This window comes from Microcaecilia unicolor, chromosome 4 (genome assembly GCF_901765095.1).
Source record: "Microcaecilia unicolor chromosome 4, aMicUni1.1, whole genome shotgun sequence".
Taxonomy (NCBI): domain Eukaryota; kingdom Metazoa; phylum Chordata; class Amphibia; order Gymnophiona; family Siphonopidae; genus Microcaecilia; species Microcaecilia unicolor.
Genome location: NC_044034.1, coordinates 5,659,638 through 5,683,283, shown reverse-complemented (window position 1 = coordinate 5,683,283; position 23,646 = coordinate 5,659,638). Strand labels below are relative to the sequence as shown.

General features: G+C 45.8%; 1 protein-coding gene across 1 annotated transcript in view; it reads left to right on the top strand.

Annotated features, from left to right (window-relative positions):
- The window catches only part of LOC115468191 (protein sel-1 homolog 3-like), a 159,108-nt gene that overhangs the window by 66,566 nt on the left and 68,896 nt on the right, over positions 1–23,646 (top strand). Inside the window, exons 9-12 of the mRNA XM_030199729.1 lie at positions 2,213–2,332; positions 9,792–9,907; positions 12,415–12,464; positions 17,359–17,569. Of these exons, the coding sequence (XP_030055589.1) occupies positions 2,213–2,332; positions 9,792–9,907; positions 12,415–12,464; positions 17,359–17,569 (497 nt within the window). The remainder of the gene's footprint in view (positions 1–2,212; positions 2,333–9,791; positions 9,908–12,414; positions 12,465–17,358; positions 17,570–23,646) is intronic.

The window sequence follows — 23,646 nt, the reverse complement described above, 5'->3', positions numbered from 1 at the left end:
TCAAACCTTTTTAAAACCCCGGTATGCTAACCACTGTTACCACATCTTCCGGCAAAGAGTTCCAGAGTTAATTATTCATTCAGTGAAAAAATATCTGGCTAACTAGGGTGTGCTTTTGCTGTCTGGATAATGTCAGTGCCACGGTCACCACTGTATGTGCAAGTTCAGCACTGCGCACTATCCAGGTAGAGGTGTTGAATATCTGGATGATTTTTAGCCACTGCGGCTGATATTTAAACAAAGCTGCTGACTGCAGCAGCTGAATAGTGACCCAGCTAAATGTATTGAGGCACTCATATGCACAGTCCTTCTTAGTACACACAGACAGCCGGGGTGGGGGTTGGGGGTGGAGTGATTGTAGGAGCAAAGTGGCCAGGGATTTTTTTTCATGTAGTATCAAACACATAAAAAACATATGTTTATTCCTAAATTACTAAACTGCACAAAGAAATACAGACTAGAAATTCAGAAATTAAAAACCCCGCCCCCAGCCAACAGCCCTCTCTCTCTCTCCTGAAGCCCCCATTATTCTTCTATGTGCACTGTTCTTATTATGTATGAAGACGGAGGCAGAGCATGGGAAGAGGTGAGAGAAGATGGCGCAGTACAGAGACGAGGGGGGCATTTTTTATTCCCCAACCACGTGACCAACATCATCTGCCCGCTGGGCTCCAGTACCCGACGGAAATCTACCCTGCTCTGATTTATCAAGCATTCTTTGATAGATACAAAATTGGAGAAAACATTAGTAAACGGCCCTTAGATTGTAAACCCTCGGGGAAATATGAGCTGCTAATGAAGTCCTGTGCTAGCCAGCATGCACAGAGAACAAGGCAAACCAAGAAAGAGCACAGAGAACTGGACATGGGCTCTGAAACAGCCTATTTTATTTATTTATTTATGTATTGCATTTGTATCCCACATTTTCCCACCTATTTGCAGGCTCAATGTGGCTTAACATAGTTTGTTATGACAATATCATTCCAGGATAACCAGTTACAATTAGTAGTGTGCAGTGATTGAGTAAGGAAGAAAGAAGGATTTGTAGTTCAAGGGGACATGCTATCTAATTAAAGATAATACAAGCTGATAGTGGAGCGGAGGAGTAGCCTAGGCAATCAGCCATTGTGACATCACTGATGAGGTTGGCTCTTATGGTGGAATGAGTGGAGGAGTAGCCTATGTTAGTGTAGTGGACTTTGATCCTGGGGAACTGTATCGGGCAATCAAGCCATTGTGACATCACTGATGAGGTTGGCTCTTATTGGTGGAATAATGAGTGGAGGAGTAGCCTAGTGTTAGTGCAGTGGACTTTGATCCTGGGGAAACTGTATCGGGCAATCAGCCATTGTGACATCACTGATGAGGTTGGCTCTTATTGGTGGAATAATGAGTGGAGGAGTAGCCTAGTGGTTAGTGCAGCCGACTCTGATTCTGGGGAACTGGAACTGGGTTCAATTCCCACTGCAGCTCCTTGTGACTCTGGGCAAGTCACTTAACCCTCCATAGCCCCTGGTACAAAATAAGTACCTGAATATATGTAAACCGCTTTGAATGGAGTTGCAAAAACCTCAGAAAGGCTGTATATCAAGTCCATTTCCCTTATGACATCACAATATCAGAAGTGAGCCAAGTATCGGGCAATCAAGCCATTGTGACATCACTGATGAAGTTGGCTCTTAGTGGTGGAATATGAGTGGAGGAGTAGCCTAGTGGTTAGTGCAGTGGACTTTGATCCTGAGAGAACTGAGTTCGATTCCCACTGTAGCTCCTTGTGACTCTGGCAAGTCACTTAACCCTCCATTGCCCCTGGTACAAAATAAGTACCTGATATATGTAACCGCTTTGAATGGAGTTGCAAAAAACCAGAAGGCAGTATATTAAGTCCAATTTCCCTTTCCCCTGAACAATGTCTAATATATACAAAAACAACAAAGCCTGACTCCAATCAAATGGGGGCAGAACAACATCGGCTAAGACTGGAATTATTTCAGTCTTTCTGTTTCAAAGAGTTTCTTAGTTGATTCACCCAGCAAACACTTACGACAAGTCCTTTTCAGCTGTGTCACTTTGTTTCACCCTCTCTCAGTCTTCAATACATGCAATCGACTCGCTCTGAACAAGTTTCTGACACACCAAGCAACACACTGTAACAGATAAGCAAGGCTTTGATTGTGTGAGTTCACGTTGTGTCATCTTTCTTTTCTTTCAGCTCCACTTTCTGCATCTGGTTGTACCTGCTCCAGCACTGTTCGGAGAGGTTCTGTGGCCTTCTGTACCACTGGACTGGAATCAGAAATACGACTCTCCTGCTCTCTTGCTGACCAGTGCGGTGAGTCACCTATATACAGAGGAGTGAGAAAACAATACACAAGGGAGGCTGCCAGTGCTGTGCTAGTTCTTTCCCCGGAGACTTCCAGCAGTCCCTCTGTACCAGTGTGTTTATTTTATTTATTTAACACATTTATATCCCACATTATCCCACTTAGTTGCAGGCTCAATGTGGCTTACACATACCGTAGAGGTAGGCTCCAATTCAATAATACAAATACATACATGTTGTATCGCTCCATGGTGCGACCGCACCTTGAGTATTGTGTTCAATTCTGGTCGCCGCATCTCAAGAAAGATATAGTAAATTGGAAAAGGTGCAGCGAAGGGCGACTAAAATGATAGCGGGGATGGGACGACTTCCCTATGAAGAAAGACTAAGGAGGCTAGGGCATACAGCTTGAGAAGAGACGGCTGAGGGGAGACATGATAGAGGTATATAAAATAATGAGTGGAGTGGAACAGGTGGATGTGAAGCGTCTGTTCACGCTTTCCAAAATATTAGGACTAGGGGACATTCGATTAACGACAGTGTAGTACATTTAAACAAATGGGAGAAAATGTTTCTTCACCCAACGCATAATTAAACTCTGGAATTCGTTGCCAGAGAAAGTGGTGAAGGCGTTAGCTTAGCAGAGTTTAAAAAGGGGTTGGGCGGTTTCCTAAAGGACAAGTCCATAAACCGCTACTAAACGGACTTGGAAAATCCAAAATCCCAGGAATAACATGTCTAGAATGTTTGTACGTTTGGGAAGCTTGCCAGGTGCCCTTGGCCTGGATTGGCCGCTGTCGTGGACAGGATGCTGGGCTCGATGGACCCTTGGTCTTTTCCCAGTATGGCATTACTTATGTACTTATAGTACAGTATTAAGCATGTAACAAACATCAGTATAAACATCAAGGAAATACAGAGGGGGTAGTGATAGAAGTCTAGTACGGTCCATAGTTTGCTGTGTCGCAGGAAGTAGGAAGTTAATTTGGATCAGAGGGGTAGCCTTCTTAAACAAGTTGGTTCTCAGTAGTTTCCTGAAGTTAAGATGGTTATGGGCAGATCTCACGGTTTTGGGCAGAGCGTTCCCAGTTGTGTATTTATGTAAGAAAAGCTGGATGCATAGTTGATTGTATCTAAGTCCATTGGAGTCTGGATAATGCAGATTTAATAAGTTCGGGATAGGCTGGTACTGTTTCTGGGTGGTAATTTTATGAGGCCCAACATGCATCCAGGAGCTTCACCATAAATAACCCTGTGGACAAGAGTGCAAACCTTAAAGGCAATATGTCCTTGGTGGGAAGCCAATGCAGTTTTTCGCGAAGGGTTTGGCACTTTCACATTTTGCTTTTCCGAATATCAGTCTGGCTGCTGTGTTCTGCGCGGTCTGAAGTTTCTTTGTTAGTTGTTCTTTGCAACCTGCACAGATTCCATTCAGATTAAGGGTTTGAGTCAGGAAAGGGGGGGAGGGGGGTTCTAGAACTGGGCACCCCGAGAATGCCTGGTACCAGCCATTCTATATCAGAACCTCAGTGCCCAGATCCTTATAAAACACTAGGCATAACCTGATATTGGCTTTACCTAACATTTATACTCCCGCAGGTCCAGTGGCATAAACCTCATATAAGTGCGAACACCTAAATTCTGTAAGTTACTTGCGTAACTGGGAGCACTGGTGTACATAAGTACATAAGTATTGCCATACTGGGAAAACCAAAGGTCCATCAGCCCAGCATCCTGTTTCCAACAGTGGCCAATCCAGGTCACAATACCTGGCAAGATCCCAAAAAAGGAAAAAAAAACATTTTACTCCTTATCCCAGAAATAGTGGATTTTCTTAATAACGGTCTATGGCTTTTCCTTTAGGAAGCCGTCCAAACCTTTTTAAAACTCCGCTAAGCTAACTGCCTTTACCACATTCTCTGGCAACGAATTCCAGTACTTAGCATATTTGATACCCAGAGTGGATCTTTTTTTAACACCCTCCTCCTCTATACAATAAAGTAAGTTTCAGTTAACCAGTTACATGGCGATAGTAAAAAGCAGAACCCACTAAAAGTTTGTTTTCTTGTTTTTTTAATTCTCTACAGACATGAGGGCAATGAAACCACTTTTTTTTTTCGGTTTTGGCCAAACTCGAATCTGCAGCTGAAAACTGCTGCATGGTTTTGGCTCAAACCATATATGAAACTGGCTCCACCCCAGAATGGTAGCAGCCTCCACTTCTCCTCCTCCCCCCCCCCACACCCATCCCCAAACGGTTGCAGCCCCACTCCCTCCCCACTCTCCCCACACACCCATCCCCAACAGAGCATACTCTCCCTCCCATGATCCCCAAAGGGTTGCAGCCTCCTCCCTCTCTCTGCCTCAGCTAACTACTGATGTGGACCTGGGGTTTGAAGAAGTGACAGAGGAGGCCAGTGTGCTCACTTATCTGGCATTTAATCCTCTTCAAGTCCCAAATTAGAATGCATGACAGACCTCATCGACCTGCCATCCGGAAACACCACAAAATCAGCACGATCATACCTAAACCTCCACTACCCAAGCAGCAAAGGACTCAATACAAATCCACCTATGCAACCAGCTTTTTAAGCGCACAACTATGGACCGCATTGCCAAAAGCATAAAAACTACGCTCAACCACCTAAATTTCCGGAAAACACTAATGAAGACCTGTTCAGAATACTTGGATACCTACGACATAACGTAACCAAAGACCGTAATGGACATTACCTGACTCTTCCTCCCCCTTTCTAATTTCCCCCCAATTATAGCTATCACATATGTACCTCATTCTACCACAACACACCTTGTGTATTCGTTACACATTGTATTTGTTCAGACCGGAACCAGCTAACGCCGTAAACGGAACTATGTAAGCCCATTGAGCCTGCAAAAAGGTGGGAAAATGTGGGATACAAATGCAACAAATAAATAAAATGTTATAACTTGGCTCCTTTTTGGGCCTCCCTTCACTCCAGTTTTGTAAACTCTGGCACTTAACGCCGTCCTGGCTGCAACGTCGAGTCTGCCCTCCTGAGCAGGTGTGAATGCAACGGGGCTGCATGTGAGCTGCGATTCCTGCGCGTTTCATGGAAAATGTTAGGAAGAAAGCAGGTGCTTATGTGTCTTAATAAAATTAACTCACAAAAGGCACCAACTCTGAGACTCCCAACCTCGGTGACCTGCCCTAAAGTTACCCTCCGTATCTTATCTATTCAATTGATATCATCTAGATCTGGATAAATAAATCCGCCTGTGAAAGGCCGAACATCGCCACTCAACAGATAATTTTAGCTCTGCCCCTAAAATTTTCTAAATTAAATGGATAAATTTGTTCATAATGAGAGTACAGTGGTACCTCGGTTTTTGTCGATAATCCTCCAAAACAATCAGCGAAATCCGAAACCAGCGAAAACCGAGGCAATTATTTCGATATGGAATTGTTTGGCTAGACGCGTGGGGTGATGCTCACGTAACGAGAAACACGCCACACTGAGCAGGAACGCATGGGTCGCCCTTTGTTTTCGCAAAATTAGCAGCGAGATCACGTGGGCCGCCGACGAAATCCAAGGCAACCAACGAATCCGAGACAAATTTTTTGCAGAAAAAATTGGCGAAATCTGAAACCGATGAAAACCGATGTCATGAAAACCGAGGTACCACTGTAATTCTAGAACTGGGGTGCTAGGATAAGAGCCTAGGCAGTGCCTATGTCAAGCCCATTCTTCATAGAATTCTAATGCGGTGGCAGAAAAATTCTCTACGTTTACAGCCCGATCACCCATTGCTAGTGTAAATCCTGTGTGAAGATGTTGGTCAGAAGCTGTGTAAATGAAAGAAGCTACAGTTTACGTGTCTTGTTTTGTGCTCCGACCTTCCGTGAACCCACCGGCACCTTCAGAACACGGTATTCTACAAGGCCATTTCTACTACGCCTAGATGACTAGTACCACCATTTACGATTTCTTTAGGGGCCCTTTTACAAAGGCACGTAAAGGACCAACTCACATCCCTGTACGCAAATCTGTGTAAGCGTCCGCTACTGCATGCCGCTGGTGGTAATTCTGAATTTGGAGCACCGAAAACATGCGGTAGAATATTTCTATTTTCTACCGTGTGGCGCTTACCCAGCGGTAAATGTCAGTGGATGCGGGCTGTATGCCTACCGCCTAGGTACTGTGTCAGAACCTTACCGCTAAGTCAATGGGTGACGGTAAGGTCTCGGGCTGAAAATGGTCAAGTGCTGGTTTTATTTGCCGCACATCCTTTTTTGGCCCCTTAAAAAAGGCCCTTTTTCCGGGATGCGGCAAAAACTGGCCCCACGCAGCAAAAAAGACGTGCTTGCACTGTTGCAGTCCACTTTTTGCCACGGCTTAGTAAAAGGGCCCGTTAGAGGGGGCATAATCGAACGGGGCGCCCAAGGTTGTCATGAGGGCATCCTCGCAGAACGGCCCTGTAAAGGGGCGGGGCGGGGCAACCCGTATTATTGAAACAAGATGGGCGTCCATCTTTCGTTTCGATAATACGGTCGGGGACGCCCAAATCATGAAATTTAGGTCAACCTTAGAGATGGTTGTCCTTAGGTCATTTTTGAGATGGTCGTCCCTGGTTTTCGTCGATAACGGAAACCGAGGACGCCCATCTCAAAAATGACCAAATCCAAGCTATTTGGGTCCTTGGGAGGAGCCCACCATTTGTAATGCACTGGTCCCCCCAAAATATGCCCAGGACACCAACCGGGCACACTAGGGGGCACTGCAAGTGGACGTCAGAGGGGGGGCGACAAGGGTTGTGCCCAGCTGCATAGCTGCTGAGAGCCTCCCAACCACCCCCCAAACCCACTCCCCACAAACTATACACCCACTATCATAGCCCTAAGGATGTGAAGGGGGGCACCTACATGTGGGTACAGTGGGTTTTGGTGGGGTTTGTGGATGGCTCAACATTTACCACCACAAGTGTAACTGGTAGGGGGGGATGGGCCTGGGTCCGCCTGCCTGAAGTGCACTGGCAGTACCCACTAAAATTGCATCCCGGGACCTGCATAGGTGCTGTGATGGAGCTGGGTATAGGACATTTGAGGGCTGGCATAGAGGCTGGCACAAACATATTTTTTTTTAGGGTGGGAGGGGGTTGGTGACCACTGGGGGAGTAGGGTGAGGTCCATCCCCTGCTTCCCTCCGGTGGTCATCTGGTCAGTTTGGGGCACCTTTTCAAGGCTTGGTCGTGAAACAAAATGGACCAAGTAAAGTCGGCCAAATGCTCGTCAGGGACGCCCTTCTTTTTTCCATTATCGGCCGAGGACTCCCATCCAGGGGCGTAGCTACGGGTGGGCCTGGCTGGGGGAGGAGCCTGCGAGCCAGCAGCCATGCCTCAGCAGCCAATGCCTCAAGGCTGCCGAGACAGTGCCTGCCGGTGCCGCGCTTTTTTTTTTTTTAAACATTTCTCGTCCTTAGCGCCGTTAGCGCTTCTTCTTTTTGTAGCGCCGCCCTGCTGCTCAACAGGAAAAGCAGCAGTGGCCGTCAATGGGAGCTGGCGCTGGCATACAGGGCGGGCCCTCGTCGAAGAAAAGAGGGAAACATGGAAGGATGGGAGAAAAAGAGGGAAAACGATGGAAGGATGGGGAGAAAGAGGGAAAACATGGAAGGATGGGGAGAAAAGAGGGGAAACAGATGGAAGGATGGCAGAGAATGAGGGAAACACATGGAAGGATGGGGAGAAAAGGGAAAACATGGAAGGATGGGGAGAAAAGAGGGAAACAGATGGAAGATGGCAGAGAATGAGGAAAACATGGAAGGATGGGAGAAAGAGGGAAACATGGAAGGATGGGAGAAAAGGAAAACAGATGGAAGGATGGCAGAGAATGAGGGAAAACATGGAAGGATGGGGAGAAAGAGGGAAAACTGGAAGGATGGGGAGAAAAGAGGGAAAACAGATGGAAGGATGGCAGAGAATGAGGGAAAACATGGAAGGGATGGGGAGAAAGAGGGAAAACATGGAAGGATGGGGAGAAAATAGGGAAAACAGATGGAAGGATGGCAGAGAAAGAGGGAAAACATGGAAGGATGGGAGGAAAGAGGGAAAACATGGAAGGATGGGAGAAAGAGGGAAAACATGGAAGGATGGGGAGAGAGAGAGGGAAAACGGATGGTGGGGGAGAGGGACTCATGGATGGAAGGATGGGGAGAGAAGGGGAGAGACTGGAAGGATGCAGAGAGAAAGGGGAGAGACTGGAAGGATTGGAGAGAGAAGGGACACTGAACAGAAAAGGGTAGAGTGATACGAGACACTGGTTAGAAAGTAGGGAGAGAGAGAGACATTAGATGGAAGGATCAGGAGAGAGGATAGATGGATGGAAGGATGGGGAGAGAAAGAGGGAAGACGCTGGATGGAAGGGTAGGGAGAAAGGTGGACACCTGGACGGAAGGATGCAGAAAGAAAGAGGGGAGACTACTGGAAGGATGGGGCGAGAGAGAGGAGACTGGAAGGATGGGGAGAGAAAGAGGAGAGGCTGCTGCATGGAAAAGGAGAGTAAGTGAAAGACTGAGAATAAGAGGAAGGGGCATGGGGAGAACAAGGGTGAGAAAAAGATGAAAAGCCATAAGTAGATGAAGGAAATATAAAGAATGGATAGTAAGAATGAATTAAATCAGGACAGAGAGAGAGAGGCAGAAAAATATTGAAGGAAAGCAAAGAAAAGGAGAGAAAAATGAGAAATGGCCAGGAAACCCTGGCAGAAGAGTTAAGCGAAAAACGACAGGAAAGCAGAATCTAGAGACTGGGAGCGACACAATGAGAAAAAGTAAATGGCCATACAACAAAGGTAAGAAAATATTTTATTAGGATAAGTAATATGGTGTTAATAAAGTTTCAGAGACCAATACTTCCTTCCTTAGGTCAGGCGAGGATACCGTAACAGCATTATACTGACCTGAGGCAGGAGGTTTTGGCCTCTGAAAGCTCATTGAAAAGGGTGTTAGGCTATTAAATAAATTTTCTGAAATCTGATGCACTGAAAAGCAGCACTTTACCCTGTGTGACAAATGCATCTGATTAGCGTGACTAAACTTTGCTGGGGGAGGGGGGTATAGAGAAAATTTTGTGCCCACCCACTTTTGGGTTCAGGCCCACCCAAAATCAGCAGTCTGGCTACGCCACTGCTCCATCTCTTAATCACGTCCCAGTCCCTGCCTTCGGTACGGTGCAGACCCTCCCCCGTGAATTTTGGTCATCCCCGCGACGGAAAGCATTTGAGGACGCCCAAAATCAGCTTTCGATTATGCCGATTTGGGTGACCCTGAGAGAAGGATGCCCATCTCCCTATTTGTGTCAGAAGATGGGCGTCCTTCTGTTTCGAAAAATTCACCTGTTAGTGATTGAAAGGCCAAAGTTATCCATTTAAATGAAAAAAAAAAAAAAGGAATTTCTTTTACTTTAATGCTTTTTCTGCCTCGCTGGCTTCCAGGTTATGTAACACGTGCAGATGGTGCTGACTTCCCGACAGGCCGTAGCGTTCCAAGCAGTTTCACCGTACCTCTGCACGATTGGTGCCTGCTGGAACTACGACTGGATGGAGCTCTGGTAAGTGGGCAGCTTGTGTTCCAATCCTTGGACAAGAATTTCTGCTCCCAGAACAGGATTTGCTCTTCCTCTGGCTGTCGCTGGCTGCTAAGATGAGTATTTGAGAATATAAATAAGATATAAAGTATATTATTTATGACATTTATATCCCACGGTATTCCCACCCAAGGGCAGGCTCAATGTGGCGTACAATCAAACATATAAATGGCGAGTGACCGACTCAGTCGCAAATGCGCAGTAGAGACTTCCCTCTCTGTCCCGCCCCCGCGTCAATACGTGATGACGAGGGCGGGACAGAGAGGGAAACTGCGCCGCCGAGGTTGATACCGCACCTGCCAACCCGAGGTCGCCGCTACCGTTACCCCCCCCCCACATACACCCGGCCCGGGCCCTCTCTCCGCTACTAAACTTACACATCCATTCGCCGGAACGCAGCATGCACATCAGCTGAGCTGCCGTAGGCCTTCCTTCCCTGCCTATGTCCCGCCCTCGCTGACGTTACGTCACAGGAGGGCGGGACACAGGCAGAGAAGGAAGGGCCGACGGCAGCTCAGCTGATGTGCATGCTGCGTTCCGGCGAATGGATGTGTAAGTTTAGTAGCGGAGAGAGAGAGGGCCCGGGCCGGGTGGAGGGATGGCGGCAACTCCGGGGGGGGGGGGGGGAACGGTAGCGGTGGCGACCTCGCGGGTAGGGAGGGAGGGGGGAAGGAAGGAAGGAAGGAAAACCCCAATACCAGCCCGTTTTTACGGGCTCAACGGCTAGTAGTTAATAAGCAAACAATAGTACAAAATACAGGTCACAAGAGGGAGAAAGAAAAAACTGAGGAGGAAAGGAAGAGAGGGGAGGTGATAAATTATCACAGAGAGAGCCCTGGGTTAGAAGGGCGGGGCACCAGAAGGGCTAAGAGCATATGCTCTGCCAAAAAGGAAGGTCTTGAGTTGCTTCTTAAAGGTCGGGTGATCAGGAGTGAATTTGACCTCTCGAGGCAGCCCGTTCCACATTTGAGTGCTGACATAAGGGAAAGAGGAACCATAGACGGTCCTATATTTGAGGCCACAAGGAACCGGGTAGTGGAGATTGAGGTACGAGCGGGCCGACCGTCGGGAATTCCTGGGCGGCAGGTTAATGAGAGTGTCCATATAGGAAGGGGCTTCTCCATAGATGATTTTGTGCACCAATGCGCAGATCTAAAATAAATAAATAAATAAAGAAAGAAATACAATAAATAAATACATGAAGAAGTAAATTTATAAATGAAGTATGAAAAATGTGAACCGGTGAAGAAATATGTGCAGGTTCCATCGTCACTATTGATTTTTGACGGTGTGCACAACTGAGGTCACAAAGAGAAAGAAAAAGGAAAATTTGATATGAATTAAGTTATTGATGGTAGACGTATGGTGGTGAAGAATTGAGTTGATGGGAGTGAACTGGAGTGGTTTATATGTTTTAAAGCAGATTATAAATTCTATAATGAAATTAGATTAAAGTGGGCCAGTGTGTCCACACTTTACTACTACTACTATTTAGCATTTCTATAGTGCTACAAGGCGTACGCAGCGCTGCACAAACATAGAAGAAAGACAGTCCCTGCTCAAAGAGCTTACAATCTAATAGACAAAAAATAAAGTAAGCAAATCAAATCAATTAATGTGTACAGGAAGGAGGAGAGGAGGGTAGGTGGAGGCGAGTGGTTACAAGTGGTTACGAGTCAAAAGCAATGTTAAAGAGGTGGGCTTTCAGTCTAGATTTAAAGGTGGCCAAGGATTGGGGCAAGACGTAGGGGCTCAGGAAGTTTATTCCAGGCGTAGGGTGCAGCGAGACAGAAGGCGTGAAGTCTGGAGTTGGCAGTAGTGGAGAAGGGAACAGATAAGAAGGATTTATCCATGGAGCGGAGTGCACGGGAAGGGGTGTAGGGAAGGACGAGTGTGGAGAGATACTGGGGAGCAGCAGAGTGAGTACATTTATAGGTTAGTAGAAGAAGTTTGAACAGGATGCGAAAACGGATAGGGAGCCAGTGAAGCGACTTGAAGAGAGGCGTAGTATGAGTAAAGCGACCCTGGCGGAAGACGAGACGGGCAGCAGAGTTTTGAACCGATTGGAGAGGGGAGAGGTGACTAAGTGGGAGGCCAGCAAGAAGCAGATTGCAGTAGTCTAAATGAGAGGTGACAAGGGTGTGGATGAGGGTTTTGGTAGAGTGCTCGTAAAGAAAGGGGCGGATTTTATGGATGTTGTAAAGAAAGAAACGACAGGTCTTACACTTCTGGTAAATGGTTGTGTTGGGAAAACAGTTTTAAGACTTAGGATTCAGCAGCTTTGGAGACCGGTTTTCATGGGCCTGGAGTGTGGACATTTGCTCTTTCTGAGCTGCTGGTATTTAATGAAGCTGGATTGGGACAGGGGCTGCAATGTGGACAGGGGCCGAAGAAGTCCTGTTCACACTGGTTCTCAGATTCGGATTTGTAACTGGAACTTGACCCATTTGCAACTTTTTTTTTTTTTCCAGGCAAACCTGAAACTGGTCTGCGAGGAACAGCAGCAAAGTACAATTTACAAGTAAGTCCAGGGTCCTGAGCAGGCCGAGCCAAGCCGGGTTTTACCGCATACATAAATAGAGTCCTGCTCCCTCTCTCCTAAGGGAAGTGAAGACAACACATCACTGCACTGAGGGGGGTAAACCCAGGCCTGGCTGAGCAACTCCTGTGAGCTGGTATCAGGCAGCGGCCCTACTGCTCAAGATATCTAAGAACCCCATCATTTTAGAGGGAAAAGGTGAAAGCTTTCCAATTTCTGACTCTCTCTGTTAGTGCCCTGGTGGAATCTAGATTTACTAATGTGTGTTATCAGCTATTAGATCTCGTTAAATAAAGTGAGATCTACTGTAAATAACTGCTACTACTACTTATCATTTCTAAAGCGCTACTAGACGTACGCAGCACTGTACACTTGAACATGAAGAGACAGTCCCTGCTCGACAGAGCTTACAATCTAATTAGGACAGACAAACAGGACAAACTGTTGGATTATTTGTAGTAAATAATTAGCAGATTTTAGTACACACAGCTTCAGCTTTAGAAATGTTAATTTCTTTCTTCATCTCTCTCTCATTCACCCCTGAATAATTCACTGCTGAGTCACTTTAAAGTTGAAGTAACAAAACATCTGTTTACTCACAGTTTGCAGTTAGATTATAATCAGACAGGCTTATATATACATATTACTATACATTTGTATTATCAGCTCCTTCCATGTGCTTAGATGGTAATGGATGCTCACACCACCATAGATCCTCTCAGGTTAGGAGAGATCATGAGCTCCATGTGCTCCATGTGCTGCATGTGCTGTGTCTAACCCCAACAGGAAGTTGCATAGCTGTGTGACCTCTCTAAGTAATTCACATCAGAGGTCACAGAGTAATCACAGAGAAATAATAGGTGACAGGCAATGCATGTAAAATACAATTACATTCCAACACAAACAAGAGATAAGGGAATATTAAGGTGAGGATGATAAAATAAGGGTTCTGAACAAAGTGAATAAGGGTTAGGAGTTCAAAGCAGCATCAAAAAGGTGGGCTTTTAGCTTAGATTTGAAGACGGTCAGAGATGGAGCTTGACGTACCGGCTCAGGAAGTCTATTCCAGGCATATGGTGCAGCAAGATAAAAGGAACGGAGTCTGGAGTTAGCAGTGGAGTAGAAGAGTGCAGATAAGAGAGATTTACCCAGTGAACGGAGTTCCCGGGGAGGAATGTTAGGAGAGATAAGAGTGGAGAGGTACTGAGGAGCTGCAGAGTGAATGCACTTATAGGTCAATAAGAGGAGTTTGAACTGTATGCAGAAACGGATAGGAAGCCAGTGAAGTGACTTGAGGAGAGGGCTAATATGAGCATAACGACACTGGCGGAATATTAGTCGTGCAGCAGAATTTTGAACAGATTGAAGAGGAGAGAGATGGCTTAGTGGGAGACCTGTGAGAAGCAAGTTGCAATAGTCTAAGCGAGAGGTGATAAGAGTATGGATGAGGGCTCTGGTAGTGTGCTCAGAAAGAAAAGGGCGAATTTTGGTGATACTATAGAGAAAGAAACGACAGGTTTTTAGCAGTCTGCTGAATATGTGCAGAGAAGGAGAGGGAGGAGTCGAAGATGACCCCAAGGTTACGAGCTGATGAGACAGGAAGGATGAGAGTGTTATCCACAGAAATAGAGAATGGGGGAGGAGGAGAGGTTGGTTTAGGGGGAAAGATGAGAAGCTCAGTCTTGGTCATGTTTAGTTTCAGGTGACGCTGAGACATCCAGCGCCAACCTAGAAACATGACGGCAGATAAAGGCCAAATGGCCCATTCTCAGTAACCCCTAACTCTTCCTCTTCCTAAGGGATTCCACGTGCTTGTCCCACACTTTCTTAAATTCGGACACAGTCCTCGTCTCCACATGTTTTACTGCATGTTGTGTGCTGCCATTTTGTTATCCAATTTTTCTAAATCTAGCTCCTAATTTGGGCTCCTGATCAAACTCTTTGCATAGAGCAAATCTATGTGGTTAAGTACGAACACTTATGTCAGCCATAGAATCAGGAACGGCGTAAGACATGATGGGTCCAGGGCAGAAATTAAAGAGGGGGCCCCCTGATCCCCTCTCCGCCCTGCCCCTCCCCTGATCTTCCCTCTGGCCGTTGCTACCACACATACAACAAACTTCAATGACTTCTTCACACTCAAAATACTGGCAGACCTTCACCTAATATAGAACAAAGGATCACAAATTAGTAATAGAAATATGAAGACCGAAATTGAACTGGGAACCCCAAGACATTAAACTCAGCAAGTACTGCAACACTGGAGAAATAAAACCAGAAATGCACTTCATTTTCTACTGAACACAGTCAGTGATGTAACCATGATCCCCAAGCCCCGCCAGCTGAAGATCACCTCCTCCTCCAGTACGACAACCCTGCAACTGGCGGTGTTAGTCCCAATCTGCTACCAATGCCCTCACTTACATGCTCAGCTTTCATGCTTGCATTGGGGGTGGGGGGGGGGTGGGGGCAGCAGTGGTAGTAGAAGCTTGGGAACAGCAGCTGCAGAACTTTGAGAGCTCCGGCCATTAGAGCGGAGGAGGTCTACAGCTGTTGGGGTTTGGGGTTCCCATTTGTGGGTGCTCCCTGCTAACTGAAGTATTTATATTTTGCATCCAGGTGGAGGGGGGGCAGAAGGCACGGGAGGAGGGTGTAGAGAAAATTTGGTGCCTACCATTTTTGGGCTCAATCTCCCCCCCCCCCCAAAAAAAAAAAAAATCAGCTGTTTGAACACAATACAAAAACATCTGTAATGCACATATCCCAAAGCTAACATATTCCATTTAATAAATTCAAAGTAAAATGCATTTTTCTATCTTTGTTTTCGGTGCATTTTATTTTTCCATCTTGTTGGTCCCAGTTTCTCTTTTCTGCTTTCTTCTGCTAATTCTCTTTCCAGTGCCTGCTGTCCATTTGTCTTTTCTCCTCTCTCTTGTCATGTTCCGTTCCCACATTACACCTATCTCTAATGTATAGCTAGCAATTTGTGATGATGGATTTGGAGGCCACCAATTCCTTCCACACTAGCCTTTCAGCCACCGCTGATCTGAAGCTGAACTGGTGACTGAAGATGGAAGGGCTGGCTCTATAATGTGATACCCAGTCCCAAGAGACGTTCACTTCAGTTTGGGAGGAGGTGGAGGAGTAGCCTAATGGTTAGTGCAGTAGACTGCAATCCTAGGGAACTGGGCACAATTCCCACTGCAGCTCTCTGTGACCCTGGGCAAGGCACTTAACCCCCCAATGCCTCCGGTACAAAAACTTAGATTGTACATGCATGTCATGTGTACAGTGATGCATGCATCTAGTAGCGCTATAGAAATGATTAGTGGTAGGGTTACCATATGGCTCCAGAAAAAGGAGAACAACAAACCAAAAAAAGTAACACTGGGCCTTCAAGACTGGGACGATTCAAGTTCTTTATTAATGACCCGACACCGGCCGTGTTTCGGCGTTAAACAACGCCTGCTTCAGGGGTCTGACAATAGAAAATAAATAAAGACAACCACATAAATGTATATATACATAAATAGGTGATCTAGACATTTACATTTCTGGAATAAGTAATAGATAACAATTAAAAGATAAAACATCAAAAATATTATAGACTCATTATTTAAAAAAGGAAACAAAACATACTACATTACTTAATAGTAATGAATTAAAAAGCAATGAAACATATACAGAATTCCACAAATAAATAATTAAAAATGTCATAGGACAATCTTTACAAAGAAATATATATATACTAGCCGTTGAGCCCGTGTAAACGGGCTAGTTTTGGAATGGGGGGGGGGGGGGTTCCGAGGCCCCCCCCGGCCCGAGCTCTGTCTGTTATTGAACTTACATCGCACCACGCAGACGCAGCAGGCACATCAGCAAAGCTGCCATCGGGACGGGCTTCCTTCTCTGCCTGTGTCCCGCCCTCGTGTGACGTAACGCGGCGAGGGCGGGACACAGGCAGAGAAGGAAGCCCGTCCCGACGTCAGCTTTGCTGATGTGCCTGCTGCGTCTGCGTGGTGCGATGTAAGTTCAATAAGAAAGACAGTGCTCGGGCCAGGTGGAGGGGCGACGGTGGCGGCGACTCCGGGTGGGGGGAGCGGTAGCAGTGACCTCGGGGGGGGGGGAGGGGGAGGGCAGAGCGGTTGCGAGTAAGTCTGCGGCATGCGCAGTAGAGACTTCCCGCTCTGTCCCGCCCCCCTCATCACGTATTGATGCAGGGGCGGGGCAGAGAGGGAAGTCTCTACTGCGCATTTGCGAAGTGAGTACGACACTCGCCTTTTATATGTTTGATGTTTTTTATGAATTAAAGAATTTCAAACATTATTAGTTTACAGGTTGTACCAGTGTCTATCAAAGATATATTCAATAATTCACTATATTGTTACTAAAGAATGTTTGTAAATAATTCATCATAATATTTTGCAAAAATAAGGTATCATAAATAATAATTGATTATTAATTCTCCTATTATTGAACTATTTAAATAATTCTGAAACGTAAAAAACTGGGTTCTCACCAAAGAGAAACACTGTAAAATGCGTGTGGTGTAGATTCAATGCCTATGCAGAGAGATGGAAATATAGCTTTAACAACAAATCTGTATGGTATGTAAACAGTAGATATTATTAAAATCGCGTAGGGTAGTCTACTAAATCAATCTAAACAGTTGAAATATATCAGCATCTATGATAATAAACAAAGAGTGATAATATACATTTTACTTTCAATGGAAGCAAAACCCCGACTGGATCAATGTTTCCTCCTGTTTCTGGAGCCATATGGTAACCCTAATTAGTGGTAGTAGTGATTTTAATGTCTCACTCTGATTCTGGGGCCATCTGATGTTTTCTCTGCTCTGCCTGATCTTCCCTAGGTTTATAGAAAATGTTCTCCTGGATGACACACATGGCCATTTTGTATTGGGGGGATCTAACTTTGTTAGTGGAATAAACGGATTCATGGGACCCACCGTTTACTACCGTAACCGCTTGCGAGCACCAACCCAGTTGAGTTCCAAGGATCCGCAGTCAGAGATGGCAGAACAATTCTTCCACGTCAATTTCGCTGTGAAGGCGGAATCACAGGTATTGTACGCGAAATCTATTCCATTAACTGGAACTTTGCTGCCCAGAGAGGTTCTGCAACAGAGAGGGAACAAGAGTATGAGATGAACATTCAGTGACGTACTTCTGTGGCAGGCTTCATGAAGTTAGGACAGTTCTGGGTTCAGATTCCCCGTCCTCTGGTGATTACTGGACCCAGACACTTGGGTGCTTATCTCTGGGGAGGGTGGGAAGATGCTTGGGGAGTTCCTTAGAGGCAGGAACTATAGTGCTGAAAACTAGGGCTGAAGTAAAGAGAACGGAACATGATGGCACATAAATTCGATATGGCCTCATCCATACCATTTACTAATCTCCATTATCCCTTCCTCTCCCATAGATATCCTCTGTGCACGTCCCATGCTTTCATGAATTCTGATACTGAAATCCTCTCCACCACCTCCACTGGGAGGTCATTCTGCACGTCCACACCACCCTTTCCTTAGTTTATTCCTGAGTTTGACCCGTTTCACCTTCCTCCAGGGGCGTAGCCAGACTTCACGGTGGGAGGGAGCCAGAGCCCGAGGTGGGGGGGAGCACATTTTGTTCTGCCACCCCCTGCTGCTTCCCACCCACTGCCGCATCAAATATCTTGGCTGGTGGGGGCTGAAGCGTTGCCCAGCTCCGGTTTCCAGTGCTACCGCGTTGCCTGCCCTGCTCTGTCTTCCCCTTATGCCCAGCACTAAAAGGAGCGTGCCAGACATGAGGGGAAGACAGAGCAGGGCAGGCAACGAGGCGGCGCCAGAGACCGGCGCTGGATAAGACTTCAGCTAGCAAGGGTTGGGAACCCCCACCAGCAAAACCAGTGGTCCAGAGGAAATTTGGGGGGCCCAGACCCCTGTGGCCCCCACATAGCTACGCCACTGCCTTCCTCATATGCCTCCTTGTTCAAGACCCTTCCTTTCCATTGAAAGAGACTCACTTCCTCAGTGCATTTTTTTTCTAGCAAAAAAGGTGCCGGTACTCAAATGCTAGGCCACCCTTCAGGGGTGGGGTGATAACTGAGGGACCCACCCCACAATAGCCAGGCCCCCTGTAACCAGTCACAGAATCTATGGCAAGGCAGAATTGGTGTGTAGAGTCTGAGCTCTTTCATTAAAACTTGGGGTCCATAGGTCACTTTTAACAGACAATGGAAAAGGTGCCGGTACTCAGTACTCCCAAGTACCCCCTCAAAAAAAGCCCTGCACTTCCTGTGTATTTATACTACGGAGGTATTTAAATGCCTCTATCATAGCTCCTCTCTCCTGCTTTTCTTCCATATTGAGATCTCTAAGTCTGTCTCCATTTGCTTTATGATGAAGACCACTGACTATTTTGGTAGCCCCCCAATGGACTGACTCTAACTTAAGTACATAAGTAATGCCACACTGGGAAAAGGCCAAGGGTCCATCGAGCCCAGCATCCTGTCCACGACAGCGGCCAATCCAGGCCAAGGGCACCTGGCGAGCTTCCCAAATGTACAAACATTCTATACATGTTATTCCTGGAATTGTAGATTTTTCCCAAGTCCATTTAGTAGCGGTCTATGGACTTGTCCTTTAGGAAACCGTCTAACCCCTTTTTAAACTCTGCCAAGCTAACCGCCTTCACCACGTTCTCCGGCAATGAATTCCAGAGTTTAATTATGCGTTGGGTGAAGAAAATGTTTCTCCGATTTGTTTTAAATTTACTACACTGTAGTTTCATCGCATGCCCCCTAGTCCTAGTATTTTTGGAAAGCGTGAACAAACGCTTCACATCCACCTGTTCCACTCCACTCATTATTTTATATGCCTCTATCATGTCTCCCTTCAGCCGTCTCTTCTCCAAACTGAAAAGCCCTAGCCTCCTTAGTCTTTCTTCATAGGGAAGTCGCCCCATCCCCGCTATCATTTTTGTTGCCCTTCGCTGCACCTTTACCCGTGTTCTACTATATCTTTCTTGAGATGCAGCGACCAAAATTGAGCACAATAGTCAAGGTGCGGTCTCACCATGGAGCGATACAATGGCATTATAACATCCTCACACCTGTTTTCCATACCTTTCCTAATAATACCCAACATTGGTTTACATCTTTTTGGAGATGCCGTCTCCAGTACTGTACACAGTACTCTAAGGGGTCCTTTTACTAAGGTGTGCCGAGAAGTGGCGTGCGCTGGTGTAGATGAGTGTATTGGACGCACGCAGGTCTCATTTTTCAGCGCACCTGCAAAAAAGGTCCTTTTTTTTGGCCACAAGTCTATTTTGGGCTTGAGACGTTACTGCAACCCATTGACTTAGTGGTAAGGTCTCACGCATTAACCAGGCAGCAATCGTCTATGAAGAAAGACTAAGGAGGCTAGGGCTTTTCAACTTAGAGAAGAGACGGCTGAGGGGAGACATGATAGAGGTATATAAAATGATGAGTGGGGTGGAACAGGTGGATGTGAAGCGTCTGTTCACGCTTTCCAAAAATACTAGGACTAGGGGGCATGCGATGAAACTACAGTGTAGTAAATTTAAAACAAATCAAAGAAAATGTTTCTTCACCCAACGCATAATTAAACTCTGGAATTTGTTACCGGAGAACGTGGTGAAGGCGGTTAGCTTGGCAGAGTTTAAAAAGGGGTTAGACGGTTTCCTAAAGGACAAGTCCATAAATCGCTACTAAATGGACTTGGGAAAAATCCACAATTCCGCGAATAACATGTATAGAATGTTTGTACGTTTGGGAAGCTTGCCAGGTGCCCTTGGCCTGGATTAGCCGCTGTCGAGGACAGGATGCTGGGCTCGATGGACCCTTGGTCTTTTCCCAGTGTGGCATTACTTATGTACTTATGTCAGGGCGCGTACAATGCAGATTACCACCCAGTTAGTGCTGCGTGCCATAAAATTTCTGGCGTGCCTACTGGACACATGTACAAAATGGCCATGTGGTAGCCGGGTGGTAGTTCCAATTTGGCCCATGTGGGGCAAGTGTAAGTGCCTACGTGGCTTTGTATAAAGGCCCTTAAATGAGGTCTCATCAGAAACTCATAAAGAGGCGTCATCACCTCCTTGTTCCTGCTGGCTATTCCTCTCCCTATGCAACCAAGCATCCTTCTGGCTTGTGTCATCACCTTTTCTACCTGTTTGGCCACCTTAAACACATCACATATGATCACACCCAAGACCAGATTTTCTTTCATGCACAGAAGTAATTCACAAACAACAATCAGGCAAACGATCTGCAAGATCCAGAACAACAGAAAAAAAGAGCAGACCACGTAAAAATATTTTTCTAAGTCATCAAACTAACAAACAATCGTTTGCTGGTTTGATGACTTGGAAATAAATATCATTTTACTTTTGTTATGGTCTGCTCTTTTTCAAGAAGTAATTCACTCCTTATTCTGGACTGTTCTGTGTGATCTTGGAGCCTAAACTTTATTTGTTTATTTGGATTTTGCTCACACCTTTTCAGTAGTAGCTCAAGATGAGCTACATTTGGGTACACTGGGTATTGCCCTGTCCCTGGAGGGCTCACAATCTAAATTTGTACTTGAGGCAATGGAGGGTTAAGTAACTTGCCCAGGATCACAAGGAGCAGCAGTGGGATTTGAACTGGCCACTTCTGAATTACAAGACTGGTGCTCTAACCACTAGGCCACTCCTCCACCCCGAAGAATCTTGTTACTCTTTGGGGTTCTACATGTAGAGAGGTGTGGTAGCCATGTTAGTCCACTCTTAAGGTTATCAATAGAAATCAAACAAAATAAAACATGGAAAAGAAAATAAGATGATACCTTTTTTATTGGACATAACTTAATACATTTCTTGATTAGCTTTCGAAGGTTGCCCTTCTTCGTCAGATCGGAAATAAGCAAATGAGGTAGCAGATAGTATATATATGAGAGAAACATCAAAGCATTACTTTGACAGTCTGACAGAGTGGGAGGGTGGGGGTATGCATGGGGACATCAAAGCATTTCATTGATATTCTAACAGAATGGGTGTTGGTAGGTGAGAGGAGGGTAATAAACAGAGAAATAAACAGAGAGAAAACCCAGATCCTTATTAAGTCCTGTTTGTTGGGTGTCAAAATATTCAATCATTCTTATTTCAAAGGTTTTACGTTCCTGTATTGTTTTAAAATTACCTTTCAGTATCCTTACTGTGAAATCACTGGTGCAGTGTTCTGGTCTTGAAAAGTGTTCGCCCACAGGGGTGGGGGCTTGATTGGCACTGGCTATTTTCATGTGGTGCCTGTGCAGGTTGAATCTTGTCTTGAGCATCTGGCCTGTTTCTCCAATATAGCATCCTTCGTTACATTTTTTACACTGAATGATATATACCACATTGGAAGATGAGCATGTAAAATAGTCCTTTATGTTGAATAATTTTCCCTTGTGAATGACTGTGGGGTCTTGTGAAATGTTTTGGCAAAGGGGTTCTACATGGAATCTTGTTATTCTTTAGAATTCTAGAATCTTTATTTATTTAGATTTTGCTCACACCTTTTTCAGTAGTAGCTCAAGGTGAGTTACATTCAGGTACTCTGGATATTTCTCTGTCCCAGGAGGGCTCACAATCTAAGTTTGTACCTGAGGCAATGGAGGGTTAGGTGACTTGCCCAAGATCACAAGGAGCAGCAGTGGGATTTGAACTGGCCACCTCTAGATTGCAAGACTGGTGCTCTAACCACTAAGCATGACCCTCAATTTTTTAGCATTAAATCTTAGCTGCCAAATCCTAAACCATTCTTCAAGCTATGCTAGATCCCTTCTTGTGTTACCCACACCTTCCAGATGTTACAAATTTTGGTACCATCCACCAAGAGGCAAACCTTACCTGACAGCCCTTCCGTAATTGCAATCCAATATATTTTTTTGTTTATAGCAATGTTTCCATTAATTTACTCACCACAGAGATTAAACTAACTGGCCAGTAGTTCCCAACCTTCTTCTTACTTCTGCCATTCTCCATCCTTCTGGGACCAACCCCAACTCTAAAGAAGTACTGAATCTGCTGGTGGTATACATATGTATAAGTACGTACTTCAACAAGTATGTACCAGAGCTGCCAGAACTTCCCTAATTTCCTTAAACACCCATCTGGTCCCGTTGCTTTGTCTACATGTAGGTTAGCTAGCTCCTCATGAAGACAGACTTTTGAAAATTGTGTGGGTTCCACTTCACTTCTGAATTAATATTAGATCTCCGGAACCCCATTGAAATACCAGATGGCATCTAGAAGCTAGAATTAGACAGTGAAGGAGGGTCCATGAGCAGATGGGAGAATGGCCTAGTGGTTCCAGCAAAAACTAAGTAACCACAGTGCTGCCCAATTACTGCCAGGTAACTCCCTATGGTATATATGTATTTAAAAATCCAGCAGTGTTAGAAATGGTGCGCGCTGGAGGCCATGTTGGGTCGGTGGTAGTTCTGGGTTGCCGTGCAGCAACCCTTTGGTAAAAGGGCCCCTGAGATTGGGTGGCAGTGAGGACTGACTGTTTTGCTATGACTGTAGCTGCTCTTTGCTGCCCCCTTGCTGCAGGTTGAAGTATGCTCTGATGGTTGATTTGAGTTTGTGTGGCTGTGAGGATGGACTGCTTTTGCTATGACTGTAGCTGCTCTTTGCTGCCCCCTTGCTGCAGGTTGAAGTATGCTCTGATGGTTGATTTGAGTTTGTGTGGCTGTGAGGATGGGCTGCTTTTGCAATGACTGTAGCTGCTCTTTGCTGCCCCCTTGCTGCAGGTTGAAGTATGCTCTGATGGTTGATTTGAGTTTGTGTGGCTGTGAGGATGGACTGCTTTTGCTATGACTGTAGCTGCTCTTTGCTGCCCCCTTGCTGCAGGTTGAAGTATGCTCTGATGGTTGATTTGAGTTTGTGTGGCTGTGAGGATGGACTGCTTTTGCTATGACTGTAGCTGCTCTTTGCTGCCCCCTTGCTGCAGGTTGAAGTATGCTCTGATGGTTGATTTGAGTTTGTGTGGCTGTGAGGATGGGCTGCTTTTGCAATGACTGTAGCTGCTCTTTGCTGCCCCCTTGCTGCAGGTTGAAGTATGCTCTGATGGTTGATTTGAGTTTGTGTGGCTGTGAGGATGGGCTGCTTTTGCA